Source organism: Anomalospiza imberbis, chromosome 5 (genome assembly GCF_031753505.1).
Source record: "Anomalospiza imberbis isolate Cuckoo-Finch-1a 21T00152 chromosome 5, ASM3175350v1, whole genome shotgun sequence".
In the NCBI taxonomy this organism is placed as follows: domain Eukaryota; kingdom Metazoa; phylum Chordata; class Aves; order Passeriformes; family Viduidae; genus Anomalospiza; species Anomalospiza imberbis.
The window spans coordinates 57622065-57649053 of NC_089685.1; the positions used below are offsets into that span (position 1 = coordinate 57622065).

At 40.6% G+C, this 26989-nt stretch overlaps 1 protein-coding gene across 2 annotated transcripts; it reads left to right on the plus strand.

The window, feature by feature from the left end:
* Positions 1–995: 995 nt before the first annotated feature.
* On the plus strand, positions 996–18257 carry C5H12orf75 (chromosome 5 C12orf75 homolog). Of its 2 annotated transcripts, none has more exons than XM_068191039.1 (6): positions 996–1150; positions 8206–8230; positions 13896–13931; positions 14865–14944; positions 15755–15790; positions 17184–18257. In XM_068191039.1, the coding sequence occupies exons 1-6, from the start codon at positions 1108–1110 to the stop codon at positions 17189–17191; spliced, it is 228 nt and encodes a 75-aa protein (XP_068047140.1). In that variant the 5' UTR covers positions 996–1107; the 3' UTR covers positions 17192–18257. The 2 variants fall into 2 exon arrangements, with proteins under 2 accessions (XP_068047140.1, XP_068047141.1); XM_068191040.1 differs by having other exon boundaries at positions 1003–1150; positions 15750–15790.
* Positions 18258–26989: the final 8732 nt, after the last annotated feature.

The following is a 26989-nucleotide window of genomic DNA, read 5'->3' on the forward strand; positions in this document are numbered from 1 at the left end:
TATTGTCTCTGCTGCTTATGGAGCTGCTTTGTTTTAATGTGTACTTCTTAGGAAACCTGTAAGAGAATTGTGATGTCTTTTTTTTCCCCCTTCTCTGAACACACTGCAAGATCAGGCAGCAGCACATTATATCTGGTCCTTTTGTAGAAGACAGTTATCAGTCATGCATATGTATTGCTCATACTGGTGTTTCTGTAACACCCCTAAAACATTTTTCTGAGCCTTAAACAAATTTGTTATAGCAGTAGTATCTATCTATCTCGAGTATTTGCAATTGTATCTAGACGTATCCATTGGATTTCAGCTTCCTGCTCATTTGAGGATGGAGGAGGAGCAACCAAGCCGTCAAGATTTTAAAGTATTTTACTCCTTACTGTGGAAGGTTTGGGTTAACAGAAAGTCATATACATTTTGGTAAATTACACAAATGTTGAATGAAAATGATTGCTTGAAGAATTTGTAAACTTATCTTTCGTGTTTCTCAGTGCTGCTGATACTACTTGGGGACAGTGAATCTGAAGCTCTTCTCAACTCAATGGGTCTTCAGTTTCACCATCACGCTTCTTGTAAGTAGAGAAATACCCAAACCAGTCATAAAAGTTGGCTTTAAATAGTGAACAGGATGTTACTGATAGCAGATACAGGGTTTGCAGCCCGGTCCTGTGGTTATGCCGATGTTCCCCTTGGCGAATGAGGGGTGTCCCAAAGCTCCCGTGAAACGCGTGAGCCAAGGAGCATCTCCACTGCCCGGGGAGGCTCTGGGCTTGTTTCCTGCGGGTGGGGGTCGTTCGGAGTCCTGCGGGCTTGAGCCTGGACTGAGCCGTATCTCCGGCTTTGCAGCTCCAGCCCGTCCGGGCAAGGGGACAGCCCGGGGTGAGGCGCTCCTTGGGGACGAACAGGGGGTGCGGTGAGGGGCCGAGGCCGGGGCCGGGCGGCGGCGCTCGGGGCCGGCGGTTTCCCGGGCGATGGGTGGGGAGAGGAGGAGGAGGAGGAAGAGGAGGAGGAGGGGTCCCCGCGGCTTTATCTCCCACCCGGCTCCGCCCGCCGCCGGCTGTCTCCCGTGACCGCAGCGCACCGGCGGGCGCAGCGCCGGCCAGGGCAGCGCCCATGGGCTGCGGCAACTCCACGGCCGGCGGCGCGGGCGGGCGAGGTAGGGCGGCGGGCCGGGCCGGGCCGGGCCGGGCCGGGCCGGGCCGGGCTGGGCGAGCGGCGGGGCGAGCATCCCCTCCGTGCTGGGCAGCCCTGCGGGACTGCGGGACTGCGGAGGGCGGCGGCGGGCACGCACCCGCACCCGGCGGGGTTACAGCCCCCGGCTCGGGGGATGCCCGTCCGAGCCGCGGGAATCGCTGCCCGCCCTCTTGCAAGAGCATCTTCCTTTCCCGAGGCTGATCCGCTTGCTCAGGGCAGACAGGGTGATGTGGCCTGCCGCGGGCAGCGGCGGCTTTCTGGTGCCCGCTTGTCGCCGGGATCACCACCTCCGACAGGAGCTGCCCAGGGCACGGCGAGCCCAGGCCGGGAGCTGGACGTAAGGATCCCGCCGGGGCTGTCAGCTCCATCCTCTTCGCTTCCCTATAAGGCCACGAATGCCACTTCTGAAATTAATTTCTGCCACATCTTCGCCTTTTGCTTGTTGGAGAAGTTGGAGGATATTCCATGATTGAGATTTCATGCATGTTAATGTGTACTGCTGGCTGGTGCGTCCAGCTGGCTCCCTTATTTGTTCATTGCCATTTTCAAAAGAGATAAGATCTGGGAAGATGGTGCTGTTCTGCTCTTCCTCCCCCCTGCCCCCGCAGAATAGGAAAGTACATGGAAACTGATAAGTGGACCTTCACCCTGTAATTATAATATGAGCGTTTCTCAATCATTTTTCATCCTAGCTGCACTTGGCAAACATTGCCACCTGTTCCAATACCTTTATCAAGTCTTTCAGATGCACTTGTGAGCTTTCAGCTCTTGAAAATATGCAAAATAATGGTTGGACAACTTCGAATTACTGGGTCCCCATCTCTTACTGTTTTGATTTGATTTGATTTAACCAGTTTCAGTGGTGCTGTGGGTGGTGCTAGTCCTGACTTGGTCCTGCCTGCGAGTGTGTGATGCTGCCTTCTCTAGGGTGTACATATGTGAGTGTGCTTGTGGGGAGTGATGCTGGTTTACCTGTTCAACTCTGCACTACACACTTGGAGGAGAATGTGATTCTGCCATTCCCTACTCGGTTTCTGTTAAATTATTATAACTTAGGATTTAGGTACTATGTCTATCCATCAGAGGCCTCTGTCACCCATAAAGAACACACTGTGTGAATTTGCTTGAACATTCAGTGCTCTTATTAGAGCTGTCCCGTTTGCACAGATGAATTCTCTCCCTTCAGTTGATTCCCACATTGCTGTGACTGGAAGTTCCTTCTGTATGTGACCAGTCTAGCTGCATACCACTGAGGTGATGCTTGTTCACATCTTGTTTCTGTTTGCTGGATAAAAGCACCAGAAAGGTTCAGACGAGAATGTTGAGTCGATTATTAGTCCATTTGAGGTATTTTCTAAGTTAATGTTGATTTGACTGCCCTGTGGAACTTGTACCAGTGTACAAATGGGTAAATGTCAAATAGACTAACTCTGACAGTAGTATTATTTTGAACTCAAAGTTTGTTTAAATGTGTCGCTTTGCATTAGAAGTAGTTGTCTTGAACAGGTTTTGGCTTGTAGATACATTAAGTATTTTCACTGTTGGTCTGACCCCTTTGATAGTTAAACTTACTTATACGTTATACATAAAATATTTGAACTTGCATTTTTTGGTAAATTTTGCATACTTTTTAGAAATATTCCACAGATCTTCAAGAGCTTAGTGCAGGTAAAACCCAACAATGCCACATAAAACCCATCATTAGTATAATGGAATTATTACTGTTGCACTGATAGACCGCTACAAATCCAATGCAGCTCTGAAAGGTCCAGTTCGCTTCTCACTTTCACCACTGTCAGTCAGGAATTACTCTGTGCAGTCTATGGTCTTAAAATAACAAACAGCTGGTAATAAAAGCAAGACATCAGATGTCTACTATTTATTTACTTCATTTAACATTCCTTACAAAGTGTGTCTAATAAAAATAAAATTATTTTATAAAGGGGAAGGAGAAGACTTGCCATTTTTATTTGGAATCCTCGAGCTTTTCAGGAAAATGCAAGTCACAGTTTTACCAAAAGATGTGAAGACTATGTAAATACAAATAAATTTTGTGGCATGCACAGCATGACTACATTTTTAGTGCTAAAGTTATGACTATTCTGTAGTCAGTAATGTCAAAGCTAGAGGTGCATAGCATGTAATTAACCTGTAACACTCTGTCATACCATATGACTAAGTATAATATTGTAGCATACTTCTCAGAACACATTAAATGTGTTATGCCAATCCCCATTTTCTTACTCTGGTAAAATTCCTGTTGTAACCTAATTTGATTTTTCCTAAGCAGATGTATATATGGTGATAGTTCAGCTAATGATATTATCTTCGGTTGCATGGCTAGAATGACATCAGAGCTTTCAGCTCTATGGTCTGTGAGATCTAAACTAATAGACATGATCTAGAATAACATTTCAGTCTGTGGTGCAGTACTCCAGAACACCAATATAACTCACAGCATTCAAATGTTCTTTCCAGAGATCAGTGGCAAAAAGCTCTTCAACTGAGAAATGGCAATTTCAGTTATCCAAGTAAACTGATGTGTATGCATCCTTCTTAAATTATTTTATGTATTAACTATAGTTATTTTTTGTTTCTCAACTTGCTGTTTTCCTTATGTTTTGCTGTCTCATTTTACATATCCTTCTTTCATGTTATTTCCTAGAGTTTTAGAAGCTCAAAAATAGCTCTTCTCTTTCTTTATTTTTTGGTGTCTTTTAAAAATATGCTCTTAAACATTAATTTCCTTTTTTTTTCCTGAGTCAAGGCATTTCCCTTCATTCTAATGATTCTTCACTAAAAATTTTTAACTGCCTCCTCCTTTCTGTATCTATTATAGTAGCAATGACAGCACCTTAAATTATGGTACTCTTTGGAGGCTGTCAGTCTAGCCTTAATTTAAATATCTAGAGAAGCTGTTAGTCTGTGGAAAGCTTCAAGTACAGTCAAGTTATGATGAAGGAGAACTTTCACACCAAGTTTTAACAGATTTATTAACTTCATGTTTGGTGCAATGCCCAGGAAGTCATCGTGCCATTCTATTGATTGGGTCTAATCTGTGTATGGAACTCCCACCTGATGAGCTGAAGAAATAATCAATATGAAGCAAATTGATGCTATTCTATCCTCAGTTACAATGGGGGTATAAATATAATAAATTGATTGATGTTAGAATGTGTTTCCTTACTGCTGACTTTTGGAGCACATCAGAAAGGAGCCTGCAGTAGAAAACTCATTCTTAACAATTGCATGTATGCGTGTTTAATTTGGAGGGCTTTTATTTGCTTTTTGTAACAATTTGATGTGCAAGAAAATGTCATAGGGCATTGTTCATTATACAATATTAGGAAAAAGTTTCATAATCTGCTCAAAAGTCAAGTCCTGGCATTTTTTGTATCCATTTTATTCATGTGAGTGGTTGGCTCTCATGCTTTTTATATTTTTAAGAAGCTTTTGCCTCTCACCTTCACTCATGATGCATTTCTCAGCACAGAGGAATATCCTTAGTGGCTATCAATGTCTCTCAACCATCTTTTGCATTAGGCCTGCATTTACTGAAATCCTGCAGTGTTGCCAAGAGAAGCTGCTGTTGTTCTGCAAGAACAAAACCCTGTCTCACCTAGTGGAAGATGCTTTGGGATAAATTCTTCTTTTTGACTTGTCACTGTTAAAATGCTGTGGGGTTTTTTGAGGGATCACAGCTCCACTGCTCTAGACATAATGTTTTTCTTGTGTAATCACTGGGGCTCAGAGCAATGTCTGGCTGTATGGGACACGTTTATTTGCAGGCTGTACTCATTCTTCTCCTTCTGCAACTCTAAAATGCCAAAATGCACCCATGGTCCTATTGTGTAAATAGTGTGAGCCGAGAGGTCATTCAGGACAATTCAGTATTGCCTATTTTTTATGGATGTGGCTTCACAGCTACTCTTTAATGACTTGCTGAGGTTAGGTTAGAAAAACCAAGCAAACAAGAGCCTATCAAGACAAGGCTTGTAGGGTCAAGTGCTGCCTTTTTTTAGGCCAGGCTCTTATTGTGGGAAAAAATGGACAAGCTTTATATATGTGAGCCTTTTCTCAAGTCATTTGTGGAAACCATCATATCTTTGAGAGCACTAAGCCTTGCTGCTATGGAACGAGCTGTAGAGTATTTGTGGATCAGTAGTAAATAAGATTCTTTGGCTGCACTTCTGGCAGAAGGAACTTGAGCAGCAATAAAATTGTGTTGCTCACTAAACTTGTAAGAGTTAGACAAATATGTCAGTGAAGTAACGGGGTGAGGGTGAATGGTTTGGACTTTACAAATAAACACATCTGTATGAACTGAGATGGTTTTGGTTCCTTGGGAAATAACATCTATGTGTAAGGAAGTTCAGGCTCCCTAATGAACAAAAACTTTGAAGTTTTTACACAGAGATTTTTTTTAGTACACCTAGCGAAAATGATGTTCATTTGCAAGCTCAGAACTCTTGAAGGAAGAAAACCCCTTTGTTAACTGGAAACACTCTCAGACCTATTGACAGGTACCTTAGTGGTACTTGAGTGAAGTTGGACCAAACACTTGTTTCACTTTCTGGTGAAAACGAGAAATAACCCCACGGAAATTAATGGAATCCCATCAATGAAACTGAGGATAAACTGGTTTGCTGTGCATACAAAAAAGTAGAAAACAATGTATTTCTTTTTATATGTATTTTTAAATTTATTGTAAAAGTAAAATTGATCTCTTAAAAAGTGAATTTGTTTTTATCATACTCAGTTCTAAAAGTTTTTGTATGAAATGCATTTCAAAACACTGCAGTGATTTTTCAGCAGTGTACCCTTGCTAATATTCCAAGAAAACAAGTGCTGCCATGTGTGACCGTTAGTGGCATATTTCCAAACACAGGTTTCTATAGCTCTACCCAAAGCCTGGGCTGATGGGTTTGAGTGACATCTCCCATCTCCAGAGTGAGGATGTACCATAATGCATTGAAGACAGGCATGGCACTGAGCATGGATGTGGCACTGAAGTGCACCCAGTGATCGACTGGAACTTGATTATCACCTCTGGGGAGCGTAGCAGTGCTGTAGGCACACAGTTCTTCTCCCTCGGCTTGAGGTTTCAGTTTGTGTATTAAACACTGTGCTTTTGCTGTACTTCCTGCAAGCAAGGCACATTTTTCAGATGGGCATCCAAGATGCTTAGACTCAGAAGAGTTTTTGCAAAGGCCTCAAAAAGGGCCATGAACCTTTTTAGAGAAACTGATTTTGATTGCAGAGAGTTTAGACTAAAAAATAAAGTCATGGGCCTCGTGCAGAACAGGCACAGCAAAGGAGTAGTTTCTTCTGGAAAAAATTAAAAATCCTGCTAGTTCCAGCTAGGCTTCTCAAAACACGTTTTCTGAAGTGATGCCGATGCCTGGGCTCTGTGTAGGGGTACAAGGGGGTGCCAAGAAGGCTCATAGCTGAGCTGACTGGATGAACTGGCCTTGGTGGCAGAAAATGTCTCCCTGCATCGACAGAGACTGAGCTCGCACAGCCATGGCAGCCTTCCACGTGGACACAATTAATCTGAGAGGTTCACATGTAGTGCTTCACAGATGTGCCCTCAAAGCTGAAAAGTCTCAGAGAGCTCCCTGGTGGAGTAAGGCTTTAAAGCAAGGGCCTGAGCTTATTGTGAGCAGAGATACTCCCTCCAACTTTAGGCTTTCTGCTGATACATGTAGCCATACTGAGATTTTGCTAACTCTGGAAGCAAGACTAACAGAAGAAATGTGTACAGTCTCATATGAGTCTAGTCTGTGTTGCTGCTGGGAAAAGGAGGGATAGTCAGGTCAGAAGAAATGGGAATGACATTGTGTTCAGGAATTAGCTGTAAAGGGTGATGTTTTCTGCCATTCAAGCAATCCATTCAGGCAGACAGAGCTAGAAAGCCTTGCATGTCTATTTCTTCCTCTTGTTTAAAATAAGAATGTCAAAGGCATATTCTTACATATCAAAGAGAGATGAAAGGTATTTGCTATTTTTATATATTTTTGGCAGCAGAAGAAATAAAAGTTTTCCAAAAAATTAAGAATTATGGGAGAAAAAAACACAACCTACCTCCAAACTCAAAAAATCTCTGGGATTGGCTACTTCCATTTCTTCAGAGTGAGCTCAGATCACCTTTTCTAGCTAAGTGCTAAGAGGAAAGGAGAAGTGAAAGGTTTTTCTAATGTCTGCCCTAACTTCTGTAATTAATAGAAGGGATAATTTACTGGTTACTCAGCTGAATTATATACTAGCAAGAGCAACATAACATTAGTAACTTGGGAGGAACAAGAAAGAGTTTGTACTTGGGTAAATGTTTATCTCTCAGCAAGAAACATTTGAGTCACCAAAACAAAAAAGTCAGTCACTTATACGAGGCAGCCAGGTGGCAGCTTTTGTGTCTTTGGTTTTTTGTTAAATAGCAAGATGAATTAAGGGGTGGTTGATCTCATTAGGTGACTGGGGCTTTGGATAGGTTGTGTCCCAATGTTTATATTAGTTCTGTCTAGTCATTTTATAAAACTTTGTTTATCTGGCAGGAAGAACGAGATAGCATTTTACACACTTGGTGCCAGCTCTACAACTGCATCAAATGGCAGAATAATCAGGCACTTGGGAGTAACTGCCTGGTTAACTGTGCCAACTTTGTGGCAGACAAAACCACCAGAGTTCTGAGCAAATGGAAGCATATAAAATTCAGAAAGATTATTTTTTTCTGATGTTGCTCCCATGTTGAGTGACTGCACCTGGGCACTGGTCCACAGCAGCATGATTTTCACACATTGAGAGTCTGGCCCAGATGTGATCGATTTAAGGGATTGTGTGGATAGTCATTAAGGATAAACTGGACAATCATGAGAAATGTGTTCTCTTACAGTAGCAATTTTTTGTTGCTATTTCTATGTTGTTTAGGACAGAAAGACAGAAAAACAATTACTGCACTGTTGGTTGGTTTAGAGGATTATGCCATTACCTGGTAAACATGTTTTGTTTTTTTCTTCCTAGGTGCTACAGGGACAACTAAAGATGTGTAAGTACTTACTCTACTCTACTTTTTAAAATATATAACCCTGGACATATTTTCAGTCATACTCGCCTTATACTAGATTTAGTCATATGTGATTCATCTGGATCCTAACATATAATCAACACAACCAGATGTTTACTGTCTTTAGTGACAGCTTTCATCTCCACAAAACAACTCGTCTTGTTTACTTTTCTACAGATTTCTTTGCTTGTTATTTCTCTAACAGAAATTTCTTTTCTCTGCTTCTGTTGAGACAGTTGTCTAGCAGAGCTGGTTATGATACTTCAGACTGCTCTTCCCCGACATGTGCCAGCGCACCTTTTTCCAGAGGCCATGTAACAGTATGAAGCCAGCACATAAATTTCCACCATGCCCAGTGAGAGATTTAGAACGCTACTGAGACAAATTTCCCCTCTTTGCACGAGACCCACTAACCCATCCAACTTCCTTTTCAAAGTGCCCACCTGAGACAAATTTCCCCTCTTTGCACGAGACCCACTAACCCATCCAACTTCCTTTTCAAAGTGCCCACCTTCTCTAGGTATTCTCTGCATTGAAGATAGTATCTATTCGTTTGACACAGGGTAGCAGAGGGCAGCCCTTCCCATCCTGTTTTTCTCTAAACGTGCAAGGTCTTTTTCAGGGCTGTTCTTACTTGCTGATACAGGAATGCACAGCAACATCTTTATTCAGCTATAAATGTATTTTTCTAGCAAAGAACCTCCCAAGGTCTTGCCTTCTCCTATTTCCTGTGTCTGGTATTTGCCACTAGAGTTTGTGACTGAGGGACCTGGGAAAGATTGTTATGTTATGCAATAGGAACATCCTTCGGTTTTATTTACTTCACTTAGAATAACTCCTCTAATTAGCTGGAGGAATTCTGGTGTAGAAATGAGGGCAGTCAAGTCAGATAAACAAGTGGAGGGAAGAGCTTAACAACAGGCTTGTCCTTGCTATTACGGAGCTAGGACAAGAGAAGTAACAACAGGTGTCACTTGGCTGATCCACACTGTTGCCACAGATACTCTTGAGATCTGTGTTACCTCTGTAGTCTGTTTTTCGGTCTTGCAGTGCCAGACAATAAATAAATTACAAAAGGCAATCTTATAAGGAACCTCTTCTTGATGCAGCCTGCAGCATCACTGCCCTCAGTACTTCTGTATTTACAAACCCACTGGTTTCATTTACAGCAGGGCCTTATTTATTGTTCAGTTTAGATGATTTAAGGACTGACTTAGAAATGCATCTTTCTTTTTGCTCATCAGGAATTTTAAATTTCAAAATCACATGCACTGTTGAATTATGAATGTTGTAGGGCATGTTCCTGTGCTTAAAGGTATGGGGATGTGTAGAACTGTATCTATGTTTAGAATTGTGTTTAACTGTGTGTAAGCATTTTTAGAGCCTGGCTGCAGGAGTTAAAATGGGAACATCCTACTTATCAGTGTGAGTTCATCTGTCGTGTTTCAAAATAGTATTGAGATAACTTAGAAAAAAATTAATTACTAGTGCAGTCTTCAACAAAGTGAAAGGGTCAATCCTGGAGCTATTACTCATTCAGATTAAGGATAGTGGAGCCAGCCAAACCAGCCATGTGAGTAATAGCATGGTTGAACCTTCTCATCAGATGTTAGAAACACACACCTACTAATGAGAAATGGCAGTGACGCCCCAAAAGCCCTAATCAGGCATTCTAATGCTTAACAGAAGATCCTTATGAAGGAAGTAAGCTATCAGAAAAAATATTTTCATTGTTTATAGAAATGAACAAAGCCGATTCATATTAACTAATATTTTAGATTCACAAAAGCTTTTTACACCTTTTTACTTTCATCAGCTAAATCCTCTCTTTAAATAACTCTCTTTTTTTTTTTCTTTTGTTGTCAAATTTCAGTCATATCAGTTCTGATCCAGAAAAGCATTTAGGTTTGTCCATCCTTACATGCTTTTTGATACCAAATCTGGTTATTCTAACCGGAGGTTTCTCATTTCTTGACTGTGACTCATTGCCAAAGTACCATGTCGCCTAGAGTGAGCAGCCAGATGGAAGGGGAGAGGGCTGGATCCTGCTCTGAGCTCTCCTGGGTGACTCTGGAGAAGCTGCTTTGCCCTCTGGGCCTGGAGTTTCTCCACCAATAAGATAGGGGTGGTGATATGATCTTCCTCTGAAAGGGCTCTTCCTCTCTGAGTGCTGTGTGGTGAGGACACATGCTCTGAGAACATGTCTGCCCTCTGTGCTCCAACCCAGAATCTGCCAGCCAGCTGCCATGCTCCTGCCCCACTAATGAAGAAACATTCATCACTGCTAATTGGGAAAGCCTAGCTGTAGGAGAAGTAAAGGATATGCTAGAAAGTAATGCAACGCCTGCAGTATTCAGTGCGTGGCTAAATCTGGGGGAGGGTTAGTTACAGTAGGAAGGAAAGGGCACAACAGTTTGAGCCTGTTTCAAAATATTGAGAGGAAATGCATATGCAGGAAATACAAATGATAGGTCCTTGTTCCCAAGAAACACCAAGAATCTGAGGAGTAGCTGTCTGTCACTTGTTCAAAGTTCAATGAATCATTTCTGGACTACTGAGCACAGCTAGAAAGAGTCTCTATCATGCTCAGCACAAACAGAGCCATAAAAGCTGAAGTAAGAAAAATGTGGATGGAAAGAATTAGTGTGAATGCCTGTCATCTTGACATTTAAAATATGTGAGAAATGGCACCTTTTTTTACCATCAAATGGACATAGGACTGATGGATGTAAAAGCTGACAGATGAACAAAGTGTGTTTTTCAGACTTTGGGTGACAGGAAGACTCTTGGGACAGATGAAACCTTACCAAAAGAAACACTTATTCAGCTGTAAATAGAATGCCATTTTGTGGATTTGCTGTTAAATCTGCCCACTGGCTCCAGGACTCTGCCCATGCTACCTGCTGAAAACCGTGCTCTCAGTTCCTCTGTGGATGCCAACAGCATCTGAGGCAGTGACACAGCAGCCGGTCAGCACAAAGCTCCTTGCACTGTTAAGTTCCTTTTGCTGTTTATTCCTGGTGCAGAAAAGCTTATCCTAGCTTGCTGTCCCTGGAGGACTGCTGGACTCCTGTGTCTGTGAGCCCAGGAGATGTGGCAATGGGAGCACTGCCAAAACCAAAGGAGCTTCTCTCCAGTCTCACTCCCATGTGGTTGAGCGTTGCTGTTGTGGCTTTTCTCCATGGAGCCACCCGTGTTCACCCAGCCTGGGCACAGAAGCAGCACCTGCCTCAGTGGCTCAGCAGACACTAAACATGCAAAATTAGTGGGCACCTTGCAAAAGCGGGTCTTGAGCCATTGTGTAGAAGGCAAGAGGTGTGTGAATATATGTAGTAAATAAACTGGGGCAGCATTCCTTCCTGAGCCCCCAGAAAGGTGTGTAAAATGGCTTATTCTTTAAGTCCATCATCCAAATTTTTCTTTTCCTTCTCACACTTCCATGTTACTCCTATCTCTGCTCACTCCCTCTTTACTGGCAGGGCTACAACAGTTTGCCTCCAATCATTGCCCAGCCAAGAGCTGTCATTTGTACAATCCCAGATTATTTTTGCTATCATACATTTGAAGAAAAAGGTATCGCAAAATTACTACTTTGATTTATAGCAAGTAAGAGGAAAGGAAGAAAGTGAAATGTTTAAAAACCCTTTTGTCTGTTTAATCATAGACCTGGATAATTTGTTTTGGTGAGAGAATTACAAAAATGGTCTGTGATGCCATATTACAAAACATTTCTGGAACAGAAGAAAATGGCCCTGTTTCCTACCAGAATATTTTTCTTCTTTAAAAATAAAAAAAAAAACAAACAAAAAACCCTTGACATTAATTTCCTGTTGGACAATATTGATTATTATTTTTACAACTCCATTTCAGAGGCTTCAAGCTGTGCATGAAGTTGTTGGTGCTTTTAAAGGACTCTTTTCTCTGGACAATGGTTAATCTGGATTATTGAAAATGTTCCCAATTGTATGAGAAAATCAATCCTGTCACACATTCAGTTGGTTCAACAGAAATGACTGTGATCTTTTGGGACCCTAAGTCCCTTTCTTAAAGTAGAATTTTTTTTTTCCATAAAAATTCATCCTCATTTCCACACACTGATATACACAGGCTTTCCATTTCCTTCAGGAGAAACTGGCCCACACTAGGACAGAGCAGCTTCACAATCCTCAAGAAAAAATGTCTCTGCATTCTCTGACAGTGTGTGCGAGGACTGTAAGATGACTTAGATGACTACATGGGGTCACAGGAGATGGGAAATGCCTTCTGAAATGTCTCTAGCTCCTCCAGGAAGGGATGGCAGGAGGGCCAGGGAATAAGGAGTTTTATTTATTGATCTGTCTTTCTTGAGTGGTAAGATGTAGACAAAGACAGCAGACAAAGAGTGCTATGCCCTGAATAACTATAATTTAGCAAAATTGCAGAATAATAAGATTTACTCCAAGCCTCAACTATTAGAAGGACCTGTGTACCCTTACTCACTGTGGTGATGCAGAAAGGATAGTTGGCAATGTTCTGCCCCTTAGGAAGAAGGTAGATGTCAGAAAATTTCCAAGCTGTAGCAGTATTTTAAGGCATTTGCTCCCCTCCCAGGAGGTTTAAGGGCATTTTCTTGCACTTAAGACTGCATCTTGCTATCAGCCCTCTGCTCTTCAGGGAAAAATCCCATTGACTTTAGGACCCTGTAAGGTCATAGAGCCCCAACAATTAAACAGCAGGCACATCAAACTTTCAGAATAAACAAATTGGTTGCAGAACCAGCTAAAGTGCGGCTGCTGCCCCATCCATACCCCGTCATGGAAGTAGAGCTCACAATCAGAATATTTAATCAAAGGTGGGTGAGTGATTTGTGTAATGACTGATGTTGGGACACAGTCTGAGACTGCAGCACAGGCATTGTACAGGAGTAAGAATAAATTCTTTAAATTTTTTGTATTACATTTCCTGTCCCATCAGTGCTGGTTACTTTAACCCCTGCTCCCATTCAGCTGCACAGAACTGTACATAACTGGGAGGAAACAAACCTCAGTGACTCTATTGATTTACAGACTGACCTGTGATATTACCCTAAAGTTAAAGGAGAAGTAATTGCCCATTTATATGGGATTAATAACAGCATTTGGTTTGCCAACAACTGGATTCAGGAATTGCAGTGCCTCATTTTATAGAGAGGCCCTGTAACAGCTTCTGGCTTCTGTAATAGCTGCTGTGAAAGTTTCTCTCTCTTCATCCTCACTCACATGCCAGCGCAGACACCCAGTCCCTTTCTTTCCTCTTTTAGGGGAATAGCAGTCCAGGCTTGTGGACATGCAGAGCCTTAATGTTCCTTTTATGTGGGGGTAGTGTGGGGACTCACTCAGAAATAGTGTTAATTCATGTATTTCTGCTACCAAATCTACTTTCAGATTTCATTGGTGGGGGTCATGAAAAGTAAGCTGCATCTTTTCTCAATCCTTAATTTCTTCTGTACCTTATATTGGAAAATTGTCCCTTTTTTATACCTGTGTGAGTACTTTGTTGAATGGTGGATGTCCTGAGTTAAACTGGGGTCAGTAATAGTTCTTCCCTTGCTTCCGAATTTACCCAGATGGTCATGGAGCACCTGAAAGAAAAAATCTGCTAACATGCTTTGTATCTTTTGATATTGCAGAGCAGAAGAATCCATATCAGATGATGACAAAAGGAGGTAGGTGCTCTGCTCAACCAGGGTTAGCTTTATTTGCAATGGGCTGCAGTGAGTTCTGCCACCAGTTTCACATCCTTCCTTCCCTCCTCCTAACTCCCAGCAACACCAACAAAGCAGAGGAGAAACGAAAAGAGAGGAGGAAATCTCACACAGAGTCAGGTATTGATGAGTCCACCCAGCCTGTTATTGAGCTGGGAGGTGGGAACTTTGTGGCAAAAAGAGAACATTTTCTCATAGCTGCAGGTGGTGTGCTCAATAAGGACTGGTGGCCTCTGCCTTCACACCAGCACCGCCACAGACGGTGCCATTAGCACTTGTGGGAGATCTCTGCTGGGCTGGAGGTTGAAGGAAGTTTGAGTCTGTCATCAAGCAAATTAGAAATTGGTTCAGAACCCCAGGAGCTGGAGGAGGTATGATTAATCCAGCACCTAACAGGGCAGAGCAGTGTAAAGGGAGTCTCTGCAGCTAACTCCAGGCACAGTAGAGGCTTTAAGGACCTGGTTTTTCACCTCCCTTCATCTGTCCCTGCTTTTCATTCAGGCTCTTTGGAGCCAGAAAGTATCCTCTGCAAGTCTGTGAAGGGGAGAGGGTTGGGCTGTGAAAGTACCTAAGACACTTGTGCTCCTTTTTGCTAAGTTTTCTTCCAAGTGTGACCCTAAGCAGGGGCAGGCAGGTTGCATTTATTAATGAGATCAAAGTGCTATTTAATTGATGTGCATTGTTTGAAGTGTGGTGCTTTGGTCAAACATCAGTGTCAGATTAGCTCTGTCCTCAGCTGGATATACTCAGAAGAAGCTGGGCAGGTGGGGTTTATTACTGTCACAAGACAGCTGGGATCTTGTGATAAACATCAGGAACTTGAGTGAAAAAAACAGCTCCTTTCACAGGGAGAAGTGTCCCAGCTGAGCTCTGATGTGCCTGTTTCTCCACCAGGAACTACGGCGGGGTGTACGTGGGCCTGCCGTCGGACGCGGCTGCCATGGCTCCCAGTCAGACGAAAGCTGCACCCAAAGGTACTGGCAGATTGTGGATTTATTTTCTCCTGCTTTCCGGGGATCATTTCATCTAATAGGATGTATGTCCTTTAAAAATCAATTATTATTTCAGACAGACTGGCTAGCCTTGAAGCCTCTTAAGGCTGTGGGACTATTTACACTTGTCAAAGGGATTGTTCCCATTTATTTAAAATTTAACACGCTTTTGCAGAAAGATCCTAGAGCAGATACTGACAGTGTAGGTACATGGTCTTCTGAACATATTCTCCACTCTCTGAGTGCTCTGTGAATAGAAAGAAAACAAAACCCTGTTAAGACTAAGAGGCTGTGATAGATGCACTTGCAGGGCCCTGGCGCTATTTTTAGTTTTGAAGGTATTTACTTGCATTGTGGTGAATTCCAGTAATAACAGTAAGTGCTTGCTTTCAGGTTTATTTCTGTTCTTAAATGAAACCCAGAAGAAACTGTTTCTTTTCCATGTTATATTTTGGAGCAGTGGGAAAAAGCATTAGATTTATAGCTATTTAATTGACAAGTCATAAACATGTAATTACGAAATAATGTAATTTTTTTGATTTAACACCAAAAAAAATGCTGCTGTCACATATGTACAGCACAGAGTTTAGTCACTGACTGGTGCCTCCAAAATTTGCTGCAAAACAAGAAAATGAGAAACAGTAACACTTTCAACCGAAATAAAAGTAGCTGGTTTTGGAACAGTACTTAGTCACATGTGGAGGTTTTTTTTGGTTTTTGTTTTTTTTTTTTTTTTTTTTTTTTTTTAAGATTTTTAACCATCTCTGTCTTTTGTTTTCTAATTAAGATTAGAAGGAAATAAAGACATCAAGATGCAAACAGCCCGAGGTACAGTATGTTTTGATTAACATTATGTGCTTGGCATGCATTTGTTGAACAGAACAAGGTAGCAATGCTCCCTGTGATGCTCTAAGTTGGTCTGGGAACCACCAAGTTGCATCTCACCAAGCTGCATCATAACTTCTAAACTGGACCAGGGACCAGTTCTCAGTGGGTGCAGATATAAATTAGACAGTAGTAAAGTTGTCTTCTTGGTGAGAATTGAGAAGCAAAGAAACTCTGTATTACTTCATTTGGGAGCAAATAAAACTCAAATGTCCTTAGTGGTACTCAGACCTCCCACGAGAGGTAAGGTACATCAGCAGTGCTTAGATCAGTATCTGCAGAGACAAAGATTTTTCCAGGAATGAGGATTTTGCCGTTAAAAAACATCTCCTTTTTTGGAAAGACCTTGAGGATCATGGTGTGTCACCCACTAAATAATGTATTGGAACTTTCCCCTTGCTATGGGAGTATCTGTGGGGGCTTCATTTTCCACCAGCTATAACAGGACATTGAAGCTTTATAGGCTCTATTCCTGAGTGAAGAATTTTGACTAACTAAGTTAAAAAAATGCTTTTTAAGTTCGTATCTGCAGAAAAAATAAAAACAAACCAAGTTTCCATTCAGTACTTGAACTAAATAAACACTGACAAATTTTCATAGGGAACTGTTTTGATGTCTAGCCAGTCGGGAACTGAAAATTATTAAGCTGCCAACAATTTCCATAAGAAGCAGAGCCCTTTCCTAATTTAGGTGAAGAGCCAGAAGCAGTTTGGACTGGTCTCAGTGCTGGATGCAGGCCTTGTAGAGCAGAACACATACAATAAGTGTCTTTATTATATGAGTGGTTAAAGCCCCAGAACTTTTCTAAGAGCAGTCTTAAACTTGGAGAACTTCAGGTGGTCTTCACAGCTAATTTCAGTAACCTGGCTGAGATGTCTAAGCTAGAAACACCATCACTCTTGACCAGGCCACGGCTCAAGCACCATCTTGAGATTGCAGCTTTCCATCTGTGGTTTATGAACAGAGTCTGAGTTACTTAGGTCCTTGTCTAGGTGCTTTAGTTGAATGCCTGAGGCTGGATAGAATCAATCACTTGACTTTTTTTTTTATTTTTGCTATTTAAAATAGCTGAAAGTGTGTTTTGCCTTCATTCATGCAAGATCAGAGCTTAGCTGCTGACTCAAGTCTTACACAGAAGAGCAGCTTCAAATCTGCAAAGGGTCCTCTGAGCTGCACAAGTTTATGTGTGTGTGTGTCTGCAGCTCATGGACTACAAATCTCTCAGCTTCTAGTGATGACCTAGTTCTCTGGTTTATGGATAGAACATTCCTGTATTGCTTTCCCACTGTTGCTTTACCAGTCTACCTAAATCTGTTCCTTTTTTTGCTTTGAACAGTCTACTAAGACGAGTTGCCAGTGCTTTGGAGAGAGCTGTCTTTGTGCTGAAGATTTTGATGTTTACACAGCCTTCCAGAGCGCAAGGGAGATCAGAGCACCAAAAAATCCAAACTGTTGCAAGTTCCTACTACGGGTAAAGCTTAAAGTACAGTGTTCAATCCGTTTCCTATGATAGTTGCATTATGGAAACCTCCTGCTGTTCTCCAGTGAAAGATGAAATTAGTGAACTCATGGTGGATGTTTCTGCACAAGAGCTAACTTTGATGATCTGCAACTTATTTCTCTGTGGCCATATTGCAGATTCCATCAGCTATCAGCTACACTTCATATATCTCCTCCAACCAGTTTGATAGATTTTATATAGAAAAACCATCACCACTGTCCACTCAATAGTTTCTATGGTAGGTTCCTGTAAATTAATTGTTCTTTTACTTCAGAGTAATATATTTGACAAGTTTGCATCTTTTTGGGAATATTGCAAATTTTAATATTTTTGCTGTGAAATATTGAGAATAGGATGTAACAAGCTTAAGACCATAAGGTTCTTTATAATTATTACTGTCCCTTTTATACCATGAGACAAATATTAGTGTTTAATTTTCACCTTGTAAAAAGATGTTGCTCAAGGAAATTGATTCGAATAAGAATGATATACTTCATTGTATTATTTACATGTCTGTTTATATTTTACTTTAGCTACATCTCTTTTATAAAGCATTACATGTAAAAAAGTACTAACAAAATAAACTATCATGTGTTCCATTCCATGTAATAATAATATGTCCCTGCATAAGGATGAAGTGATAGTATTTTCAGAGATAGTGGGGCTAAACTCCAGTGCTGCATCCTCCTGAGCTGTAGAGGATTTTTGATCACTATTGGAGTTTTGCATTCCTGTCTCGTCTGTAAGCATCTCCAGTATGGCAAATTGAAACAGAATGAGTGTTATTACTACTTTAGCAAATTGTTCAGGTTTTAATATTCATTAACAGCAATTGTAAGTTTCACATACAACATAAAACAGATTATACAATTATATTAAGTATTTAAACTATTAAAGCCTTTTGCATTATTCTTTAGTCAAACTCTTTTTAATGGGACTTGATACACCATACACTTTAAATAATCAAATAAACAACAACAAAAAAAAAGCCCCAATCTGCACCATGTTAATATATTACTGTATATTAATGACCATTTTTAAAATTAAAACAGCAAACCAGAAAATTTGGACCTGAAGAAATAAGCCGCCGTGAATTCCTGCCCTTTTCCCTGATACCTATTACTACCAATGAACTACCATTGACTGATTTCCAGTAACTTGCAGCTTTCACTTTTATGTAGTGGTAGTTTGATGTGAGGCTTGCAAAAAGAGATATTTAAAGGTATTCCTTGCTTGTCCTCTTTTAATTATTTGTGACATTATTTATTGCTATTCTCTAGAAATCTGCTACTTGGGTTATCAACGATTTCAGGCTTCCAGCTCCTGAAGACAAACATGCATCTCATTCTTGACCGTCAACCTGAAACCAAGATGAAATAAGCTTGAAGATTAAGATGTGGAGTTAAAATATCTCTCAGTATGAATGAAAGTCTGTAGATTATATCTGCAGAATCTTGCAAGCCAGGCTGGTGAGGACTCAAGCAGCCCTGGGTGATAAACATGCAGACTTTTCTCCTACCTGCTTACTATAGCATGAGGGTGTAGTTTCCACTTCACATATTCCACAAATGGCCAAAATGGTTTGCATAGCACAAGTTTATTTAGCACAGAGCAATTAGACCCATGCCTGACCTGATCATGATTGTCTTTCCCAAAGCAGAAAAAGCACCAGTCATCCTAGGCTACATCAGCGGTCAGCTTGTGCTCAAAAAGCCAACAGCAGATGCCAGTAGTCAACCTGGTTGTTTATCCTCTTCTATCCTTCAGTTGCTGGGAAGAATCATCAAAAAGATGGACAGGGCTAAACTAGAACATCACTTGTTCTGCTACTGCCATCTGAAGCCCCACTTGTGGGCAGAGGGAGGAAAAAGGTGATTGCTGATGAACAGCTCCTCACAGCTGGTGGTGGGACAGTTGCAAAGGGTACTTTCCTTGGTTCACATCATTGCTTGTTTTTCCTGTGCAGAGCTACAGAGAAGCTTGGAGCACTTTGCGGAATTGGTCTTTTAATGTTTCATCCTCTGAATGCGTGGGAGGTACAGTGGTTTATTAATATTTTTGTTCCTCTGCATCATTTAATCTCAAAAGTTTACTGACCAACTGACAAATGTGCAGCATCACAGACTGGAACCTCTAAAATAGACATACATTCATTTATGCTATGCAGGCCTGTGCCATCAAACTAAAGAGCTAGGGCCATGCCCTTGTCTTCAATTTGCAGATTCTTGTCTTTTTTTTTTCCCCAAAGATCCATGAATCTAGAAACTGTGTGACAGGATGCTGTATTCTGTCTGCTGGCCAAATTCCACTTAGGGAACTGATTTTCTGCTCATGAAAAGTCCTCTATGGTGAGAAGCCTTTGTTAATAAAAGCACATGTCATTTCACAGAGAAATGAGTGTATCTGCTCTTTCAAAACTTACAATCTATGAATATTTCTGTTAGGAGAAGGAACAGAAAAGAAACCCTATATGCCAGCTGCCAGCTGTGCATGTGATGGCATCCTTGGAGAATATTTAGGCACTCAAATGATGGTTCAATGGGAGAACTGAGGACAGAACACAAGGAGCCATTGAATGACAGAGGAGTTATTAAGAAATAGACTTTAGTTTTGTCAAAGCATCTTGCATTACCATTTGTGAAAAATAAACATCTAAATGTTAGGGCTGTAAATACCATTTTCCTTGCAGTGGTTACTGTTTCTTCAGCCAGAGTGAGGAGCCAGTGGAAATAATTCAGCAAAGAGTTGATTTGGGCTTTTTAATCTCAGAATCTCTGATCTGAAATTCTTTGGCAGCCCAGAAATATTATGCTTGAATTCGTGAATGTTGAAAAATTCTGGAGTAGGAAAGCATAAGATTGAAACTACAGTTTGTGACAGCTGAAAAACACTCAACATATCTTATATTGCAAATGTTGGTCTCATACAAACTATTTCACCTCAAAGACAGCTTCTCTTTTGAATTATGCTAATGAGACAGTGCTTTTTTTTTTTTTTTTTTGCTTTCTACTTAATGCAGGAGCTTTGTTGTAAGGGCTCAACTTCTCAGTTTCTGAGTAGTCCAGACAGAAATACTGCCTTTTATGTGCCATACACATCCTAGTGTAGTTCAGATGATGTGACAACTCTAATCCTCTGTGTTGCTCAAGGGTTAAATCTTGTCACTAAGAGAGTTGCAGAAGACCTGGTAAAAGCCAGTGTGAGCTCAGTTAGAACTTCATTCACTAGAAATTAAATCCTTTCCTAGCAAAGAGTCCACACAAGGCTGAAGCTGCAGAAAATCATAAAGGTGAAATTTGTCTCTAATGAACACAAAGTGCTAATTTACTTGTTTTCATCCTGCATGTCTGGCAGAGGAGACACTGCTGTATGGGACCATGGTTTAAATGGCATCACTGTTCCCTGTCACCCACACAAGTCTAGCAATTCTCAATAATCATGCTTCCCAAGCAGTCAGTGAGTCACTGCTGATCTGTTTTCTGCAAAGTAGACCTCTATTTGGTTCCCATGGTGATCAGAAGTGACAATTATTTACGGGCTGCTACTACAGTTTCTCAGTTGTGTGTGCCCACTAAAAGCAGCTCTTACCTGGGTATTTTGCAGTACATCATCGTGGCTTCCTATTGACAGCAATTTAAATGCTTCAGGTGAATTGGCTTTGTGGAGAACAGGCTGAAGGAGGGGATTTGGGGAGTATTTTTATTTTGCAATGTATTTAGAACAAGACGAAGAAAATAACAACTCTGTAAACTTTCCATAGAGCAATGGTGTTCCAGTATTGCAGGAAATCTTTTGAGGCTGGGCTAAATGACTCAACCCTTGTTTTAAAAGACAATCAAGCACAGAATTTAGGTTTATCATCATAGGAGCTATTTCATTTTACCTGATCTGACAATATTTGTTGTAACTCAGGGGTTTTCAAAGGCAAAAGTATTTCCCAGACAGCAGAAACCTGTCACCCCTGTTGTGGGACCTTCTGTGTACTGGTCACTATCTGGTCACTATTAAAATATTTATAGCTGAAGATAGGACTCAGCTCATGAACCAGATCATTCTATGAAGTGCAGTGAAACTCTCATTAGCATATCTGTACTGAGAAGAAAATTAGAAAGATACCACAAGATGTAGCCTGGATAAAAGTGGGCTTTGTGTGCCAGAAAGGAGAAAACACATAGGAGAAAGGAGAATGAGGATTATTATGCAGTGAAGACAGATGTAGAAAGAGGTTAGGGGCAGAAAATGACGTAAAAAAGGAAATACCTTAATGAAGTATCCACTGCGTTTCTCCGTGATTAGAATCTTTAGAAAACAGAGCAAGAAGTAGACAGCTGCCGAATGGTTTTAAGACTGAAGAGAAATGGGAGTTGGCTTATCAGGTCATTCCAACCCTCAGATGTCTGAGACTGCAAGCCTTTAAGGAAATAACTTGTCTCAGTTTTATTTGCTTAAAGTCCAGTGTAATGAGCCCGTGCACCTTAAAGGCCCTTTTGGGTGTTACCAAGATATATAAATATCCTGCGGTCTTTTTCAAAATTTCTTTTGGTGTTCCCTTAGTTTATGTCTCTCTGTGCAGACTGAGAAAATACCCAAGATGTAAAAACAATTAACAGGATTAGTATAAGAATAGATTACAGAACATGCAAAAAGGAAGCCAGAGTTTAATCTGAAAAACAGTGTAGAGATAGAACTTATGTTTTGGTTTGGTTATGCCATGTATTTTAGATTTCTGATATAACTAATGAATCATTGTGCAAGTGATTAGTTTGGGTCACAGCACCTTATTGGTAGCCTAGAATTATCTGTCCACTCACAGAATTTTGTTTCTGGTCTTTGATTCCTATGTTACAGGAGATGGCAGTAATGTGAAATACTAAATTCCACCCTTCACCTTGGTTGCCCACTTATTGTATTGTCTAAATCTCAGTGTTGTCTGCAGGATGGCTTCATCTCCATAAAAGCTGAGGTTGTGATTCAGAATGGCAGTTAAATAGAAGCAAGTCAGTTTTGATAACAGCTGTGTGGGGGATACCAGACTGCTGGAAAGTGCAAGACTTCATTGCAGTTAGGGAGGTATTCAAGCTTTGAAGAGTCAACACTGCATCACTATCAAACTTAACTTGGCAGTATGCAAACGCAAAACCTCACACATAAATAAACAAAATCAGGGAGGTAACACACACCTTCAAGCTTATATCTAATATCATGTTTATGGTTATATATTACTGGAGTCTGACTGTAACCTTGAGCTGTGAATATTTACCTTACCTACAGCTAGGTTTGCATTCCCCAAAGGATGTTGCTGTGAGGAAGCCTTGGAAGGACTCCCACCACCTGGTGTGTTTGTAGGAGCCTCACATGCTTATGGGAAATCAACCACTAGACTTTCTCTAAAATTAAAAGATTTAATCAGCTCATAATGTATAAATAATATCAACTTGATCAAACTCCAAGTATCTGGTTATTAAAACAATGTACTTCATATTTCAAGTCCCACATGAAATCAGCTGCCTGCTTCTTTTTCCTCTTCCAAATTGTGAGTTACCTTAATAAATAAATAAATAAATTCTTTTGGCTTTACAAGGAACTGCTTCAGATCATCAGATAGAAACAAACCATTTTTGGCAGGGAGTTAATTTCTAATAAGGAAACTGTGCCAGCCAGGAGAGATGGAGGGCTTATAAATTCCAAATTATTTTAATAGGATGAATAATAGTTGGAGAATTTGTACAGCACTGTTAAAGAGCCTTTGTTTAAGACATCATTGCTTGTGTAAGCATTGCTTCTTGAGAAACCCAAGATTTCCAGTGAAAAGAACCCTGAAAATCACTACTTGAAAAATAAGTTTTGATTTATGGTAATATTTTCTCAAGAGCAGCATTATATTTTTCTTCTTGAATTTCAAGAAGAAGCCAAATTCTCATTGGAGCCAGTGAGTAAACAGTCTACCTCTCCTTGCCTGCAAACAATCACAAATAATTTTCATTCAAAGGTACAAGAAAAAAGATAACTGGTAGTAGGAACATAAGTGTTCATACACTTGAAATTAATCCAAATCTTTAACAAATTGGTGTAGACTAGACTAGATTTCATGCTTCCTCCTTTCAAGTATTATCATTAAAACATAATACTTTTTTTTTCTTGTTGGTTGAAATAATCCCTAGCAAAAATATTTCTTCCATGTTTGTGGCAAGAATATGTAATTCTTTATAATTTGCAGCACTCCTTGCACTATTTCTCATTTTTATCTAGAGTTCAACTTCTGTCATAAAAACCTCCACCACAGACTACGTTTTCCTAAAGGGCTAGGCTCACACCTGTGCTCAGCTGAGCATTCCAAATAGGTGCTGCTGGAGATTTTATCCTGAACACTTCACTACTCAGCTGTCTTTCTCCACTTCAGTTGAAACAGGGACAATGTTGCCTGATCGTTCTCCAGGAGGAGCATTTATTGCATGTATGACTGTGTCATCTTGAGATTTGTACTGGCACAGTTTGAGGAGTCTTCATTATCCACGAGGATATTGAAACCTCATTTTGGCTCCTGCATGACACCTTCTTGACATGGTTTAGCCCCAGCCAGCAACTAAGTTCCACACAGCCACCCTCTCACTCTTCCCTGGTGGGATGGGAGAGAAAACTGGAAAAATGAGATAACTCATTGGTTGAGATAAAGCAAAAGCTTCACACACAACCAAAGCAAATAAGGAATGCATTCACCACTTCCCATGGGCAGGCAGGTGTTCAGCAATCCCCAGGAAAGCAGGGCTCTGGCACGTTTAACATGGACTTGGGAAGACAAACACCATCACTCCCCTTCATTCTTCTTCCCCAGCTTTATATGCTGAGCTTTGCATGCAGGTATGGAATGTCCTTTGGGTCAGTGGGGGTCAGCTGTCCTGGCTATGTCCCCACCCAGCTTCTTGTGAGCTCTCAATCCACTTGCTGCTGTGATGGTGAGAGGCAGAGATGGTTTTGATTCTGTGTAAGCCCTGCTCAGCAATAATGCAAATATCTCAGAATTACTAACACTGTTTCCAGCAAAAATCCACAAAAATACAACCAAATCTGAGCTACTCTGAAGAAACTCTTAACCCAGCCAACAGCAGCAAGCTTCTTCAAGTTTTGTGTTACAAAGTTGGAAAGCACAAAATGGTGGGAAAGTGTCTCCATCACATTTCAGTTTGTGCAGTGATGTGCAGAACAAGAGTTAGAATTACTGGTAAATTAGTTGGATAGATGACTTTGGAGTAGCTACTCTTTGGAGTAGCTTGAAATGATGACAAAAAGAGTGACATAAGGAATCGGTATCACAAATACCCATATTAAACATTGCAAATGCTAGCAGTATCTGGTGTTCTGTCCTGTGAAAATTTCATCTGCATGCCCCTGCAGATAGTAAGGGAAATTACTCCCTGTAGAGTTTTTACCCTAAAAATTAATTCCTCAGATAAGCTGATCATTTGACACATAGGTTTTCTGGCCTAGGTCATGGGGTCTGGCTGATGAACAGAGTGTAGCTCTTCATAATCTAGAACTCCCCCACTCTCCAGACTGCCAGTTTTGTCACTCAGCTCTGTAGTGCACCTCCATGCTCTCTGCTCGTGTGAATAGTTACAATGGCCTGGAGAAAGAGCTGGTTGACTGCTGAGGCAGAAGGACACAACCATGGCATATTACCTCTGTTGATCTTACTGTCTTTTTGTTGTTCTCAGTGAGGTATGGCAGCTTCACACCCACTGAGGGAGCAACCACATGCTGTTGATTGTCCCCAGGCCAGCTGCCGTCCCCACCTGGGACAGCAGGCCAGCACAAACACTGCTGTGCTGGAGAGGCTGGGCTGGTCTTTGGCTGGCCAAAGTCTTAAGCAATGCTGAGGTTTGTTTTTCTGCGCCCCTTGCTCTCTTAGCAGCAGAACCCAAGAAACTGCTCTGAGTTTCCTTTTATGTGCCTCCTGGACAAGCCTCATGTTCAGAGCTGTGCTGGTGACAATCAAATTAATCATCATCCCATCATCAGTTGCACATTGCCAGGCTCTCCCAGCAGTCTCAGAGTCTCATCCCAGGCTCTAGGCTGAATAAAACCTTGACCAAAGTAGGTCAGCAAACCATGCCTGGCCTTGAGAATTAGCTTTGATCTTGGACAGCAATCTTCTCACTATTGCTCGTAATAAATTTCTTCAAAAGCAATACTTTTCTTTCAAAAGGGAAAGAGCTTTACAGACCTGGATGGCAATGACATCTCCTTGAAGCTTGGATCCTGTGCCAGTACTTTACAGAAAAAGTGTTCTGATGAGAAAGAATCCTAAATCAGGGAATTTATGATTAAAAAAAAAAAAAAACAAACCAAAAAACTAAAAATGTGTAAGGAATCCTTTGTAACAAACCTTGATACACCTCTGGCATTCTCATTTCTGTAACATTCTATTGCTCGTTCCTTAAAAGCAGACAATATCTTAAGTTTTGTTTTCATAATATCTATACATGTAATTTTAGGAGCTAAAAATTTACCTTTTTTCAAAACACTTATTTCAAATTTTGAAAAAAGTTCCTCTATGTCTTCTATGTCTACTATCCTGATTCCCAAATGTATCCAAATTCCCAAATTTCCCAAATTAATTAACCAATCACTTCAAAGCTTGTGGTCATTTATTTTTCACTTTATGGTTTCATTTTAATAGATAGACTCAAGTGCTGGTTTTAAAATGAGGGGTTATGACATTTTACAAAATATTTAGCAATGAGAATGCTAACGGTACTACTTTTCAGTTTGGCACTGCCTGTGAAAATGTTATAGTTTGTGGGCATAACTTAAAAATCAAATTATTTTAAATAACTTTGCCTCTAAAGGAGCTTTTAGGTTAAGTCCCAAAGATTAGAGGATATAAAAATGATGCATCTGGGCTACTTTAGATTGTCCTCGAAGCCATAAAAATATGTCTCTGAGGTTTTTTCTAAAGAAAAATTCTTGCAGTTGTCCAGTGATTCATTAGAGCTATTATTCTGCAATGAAAAAAAGGCAACCAGACATTCCTAGGCACTCTGTAAAGTCTTGAAAGCAAGGTAGCTTAAAATAAATGTTTGTATCCTGCTGTGTTCTTATGACCACCAATGCACTTTGGGCACTACTAAACTATAAATAAGATAGATATAAGATCAAAAGATTCACTCTCTCATGCTCAGAAAATTTGAAGAAGACCAAAATTAAGCTTCCTGATATATTTGTATTATGACACATTTTTTGACAATGTGAGAAATATTATTTTTCTGCTACAATAGATTAACCTAATCAGATATCAATGTAAAATTATATTTTCTCTTGAAATTTTGCAGATGCTTGTTTATTCATTTTATAATTGTTTTATCCTTGCTTTGGGCCATTTGTTGGCTGGGATTATGCTTTTCTTGCCTGTGTGCAAGCTTGATAATAAAAATGCAATTGTTTATGTCCTTTCTTATTTTTGAACTACTGAAATCTGGTTCTATATTATCCAAAGATGAAAAATTAATGAGGGCAACATCTCCCATTGACTGTCAGTTGCTGTCTAAAATGCAGAATGAAAATGTCAAGTCTTCAGATTGCTGTAACCCATTGCCATTACTGTAATTTACTGGGAACTCAAAGCTTCCATCGTGCTGCTGAAT

Bases quoted from the DNA above. Each gene is read 5' to 3' on its own strand.
- C5H12orf75 (XM_068191039.1), top strand. From the start codon at position 1,108: ATGGGCTGCGGCAACTCCACGGCCGGCGGCGCGGGCGGGCGAG. The intron at 8,231-13,895 runs GTAAGTACTTAC...TTGATATTGCAG, and splicing joins ACAGGGACAACTAAAGATGT to AGCAGAAGAATCCATATCAG. The intron at 13,932-14,864 runs GTAGGTGCTCTG...TTTCTCCACCAG, and splicing joins TCAGATGATGACAAAAGGAG to GAACTACGGCGGGGTGTACG.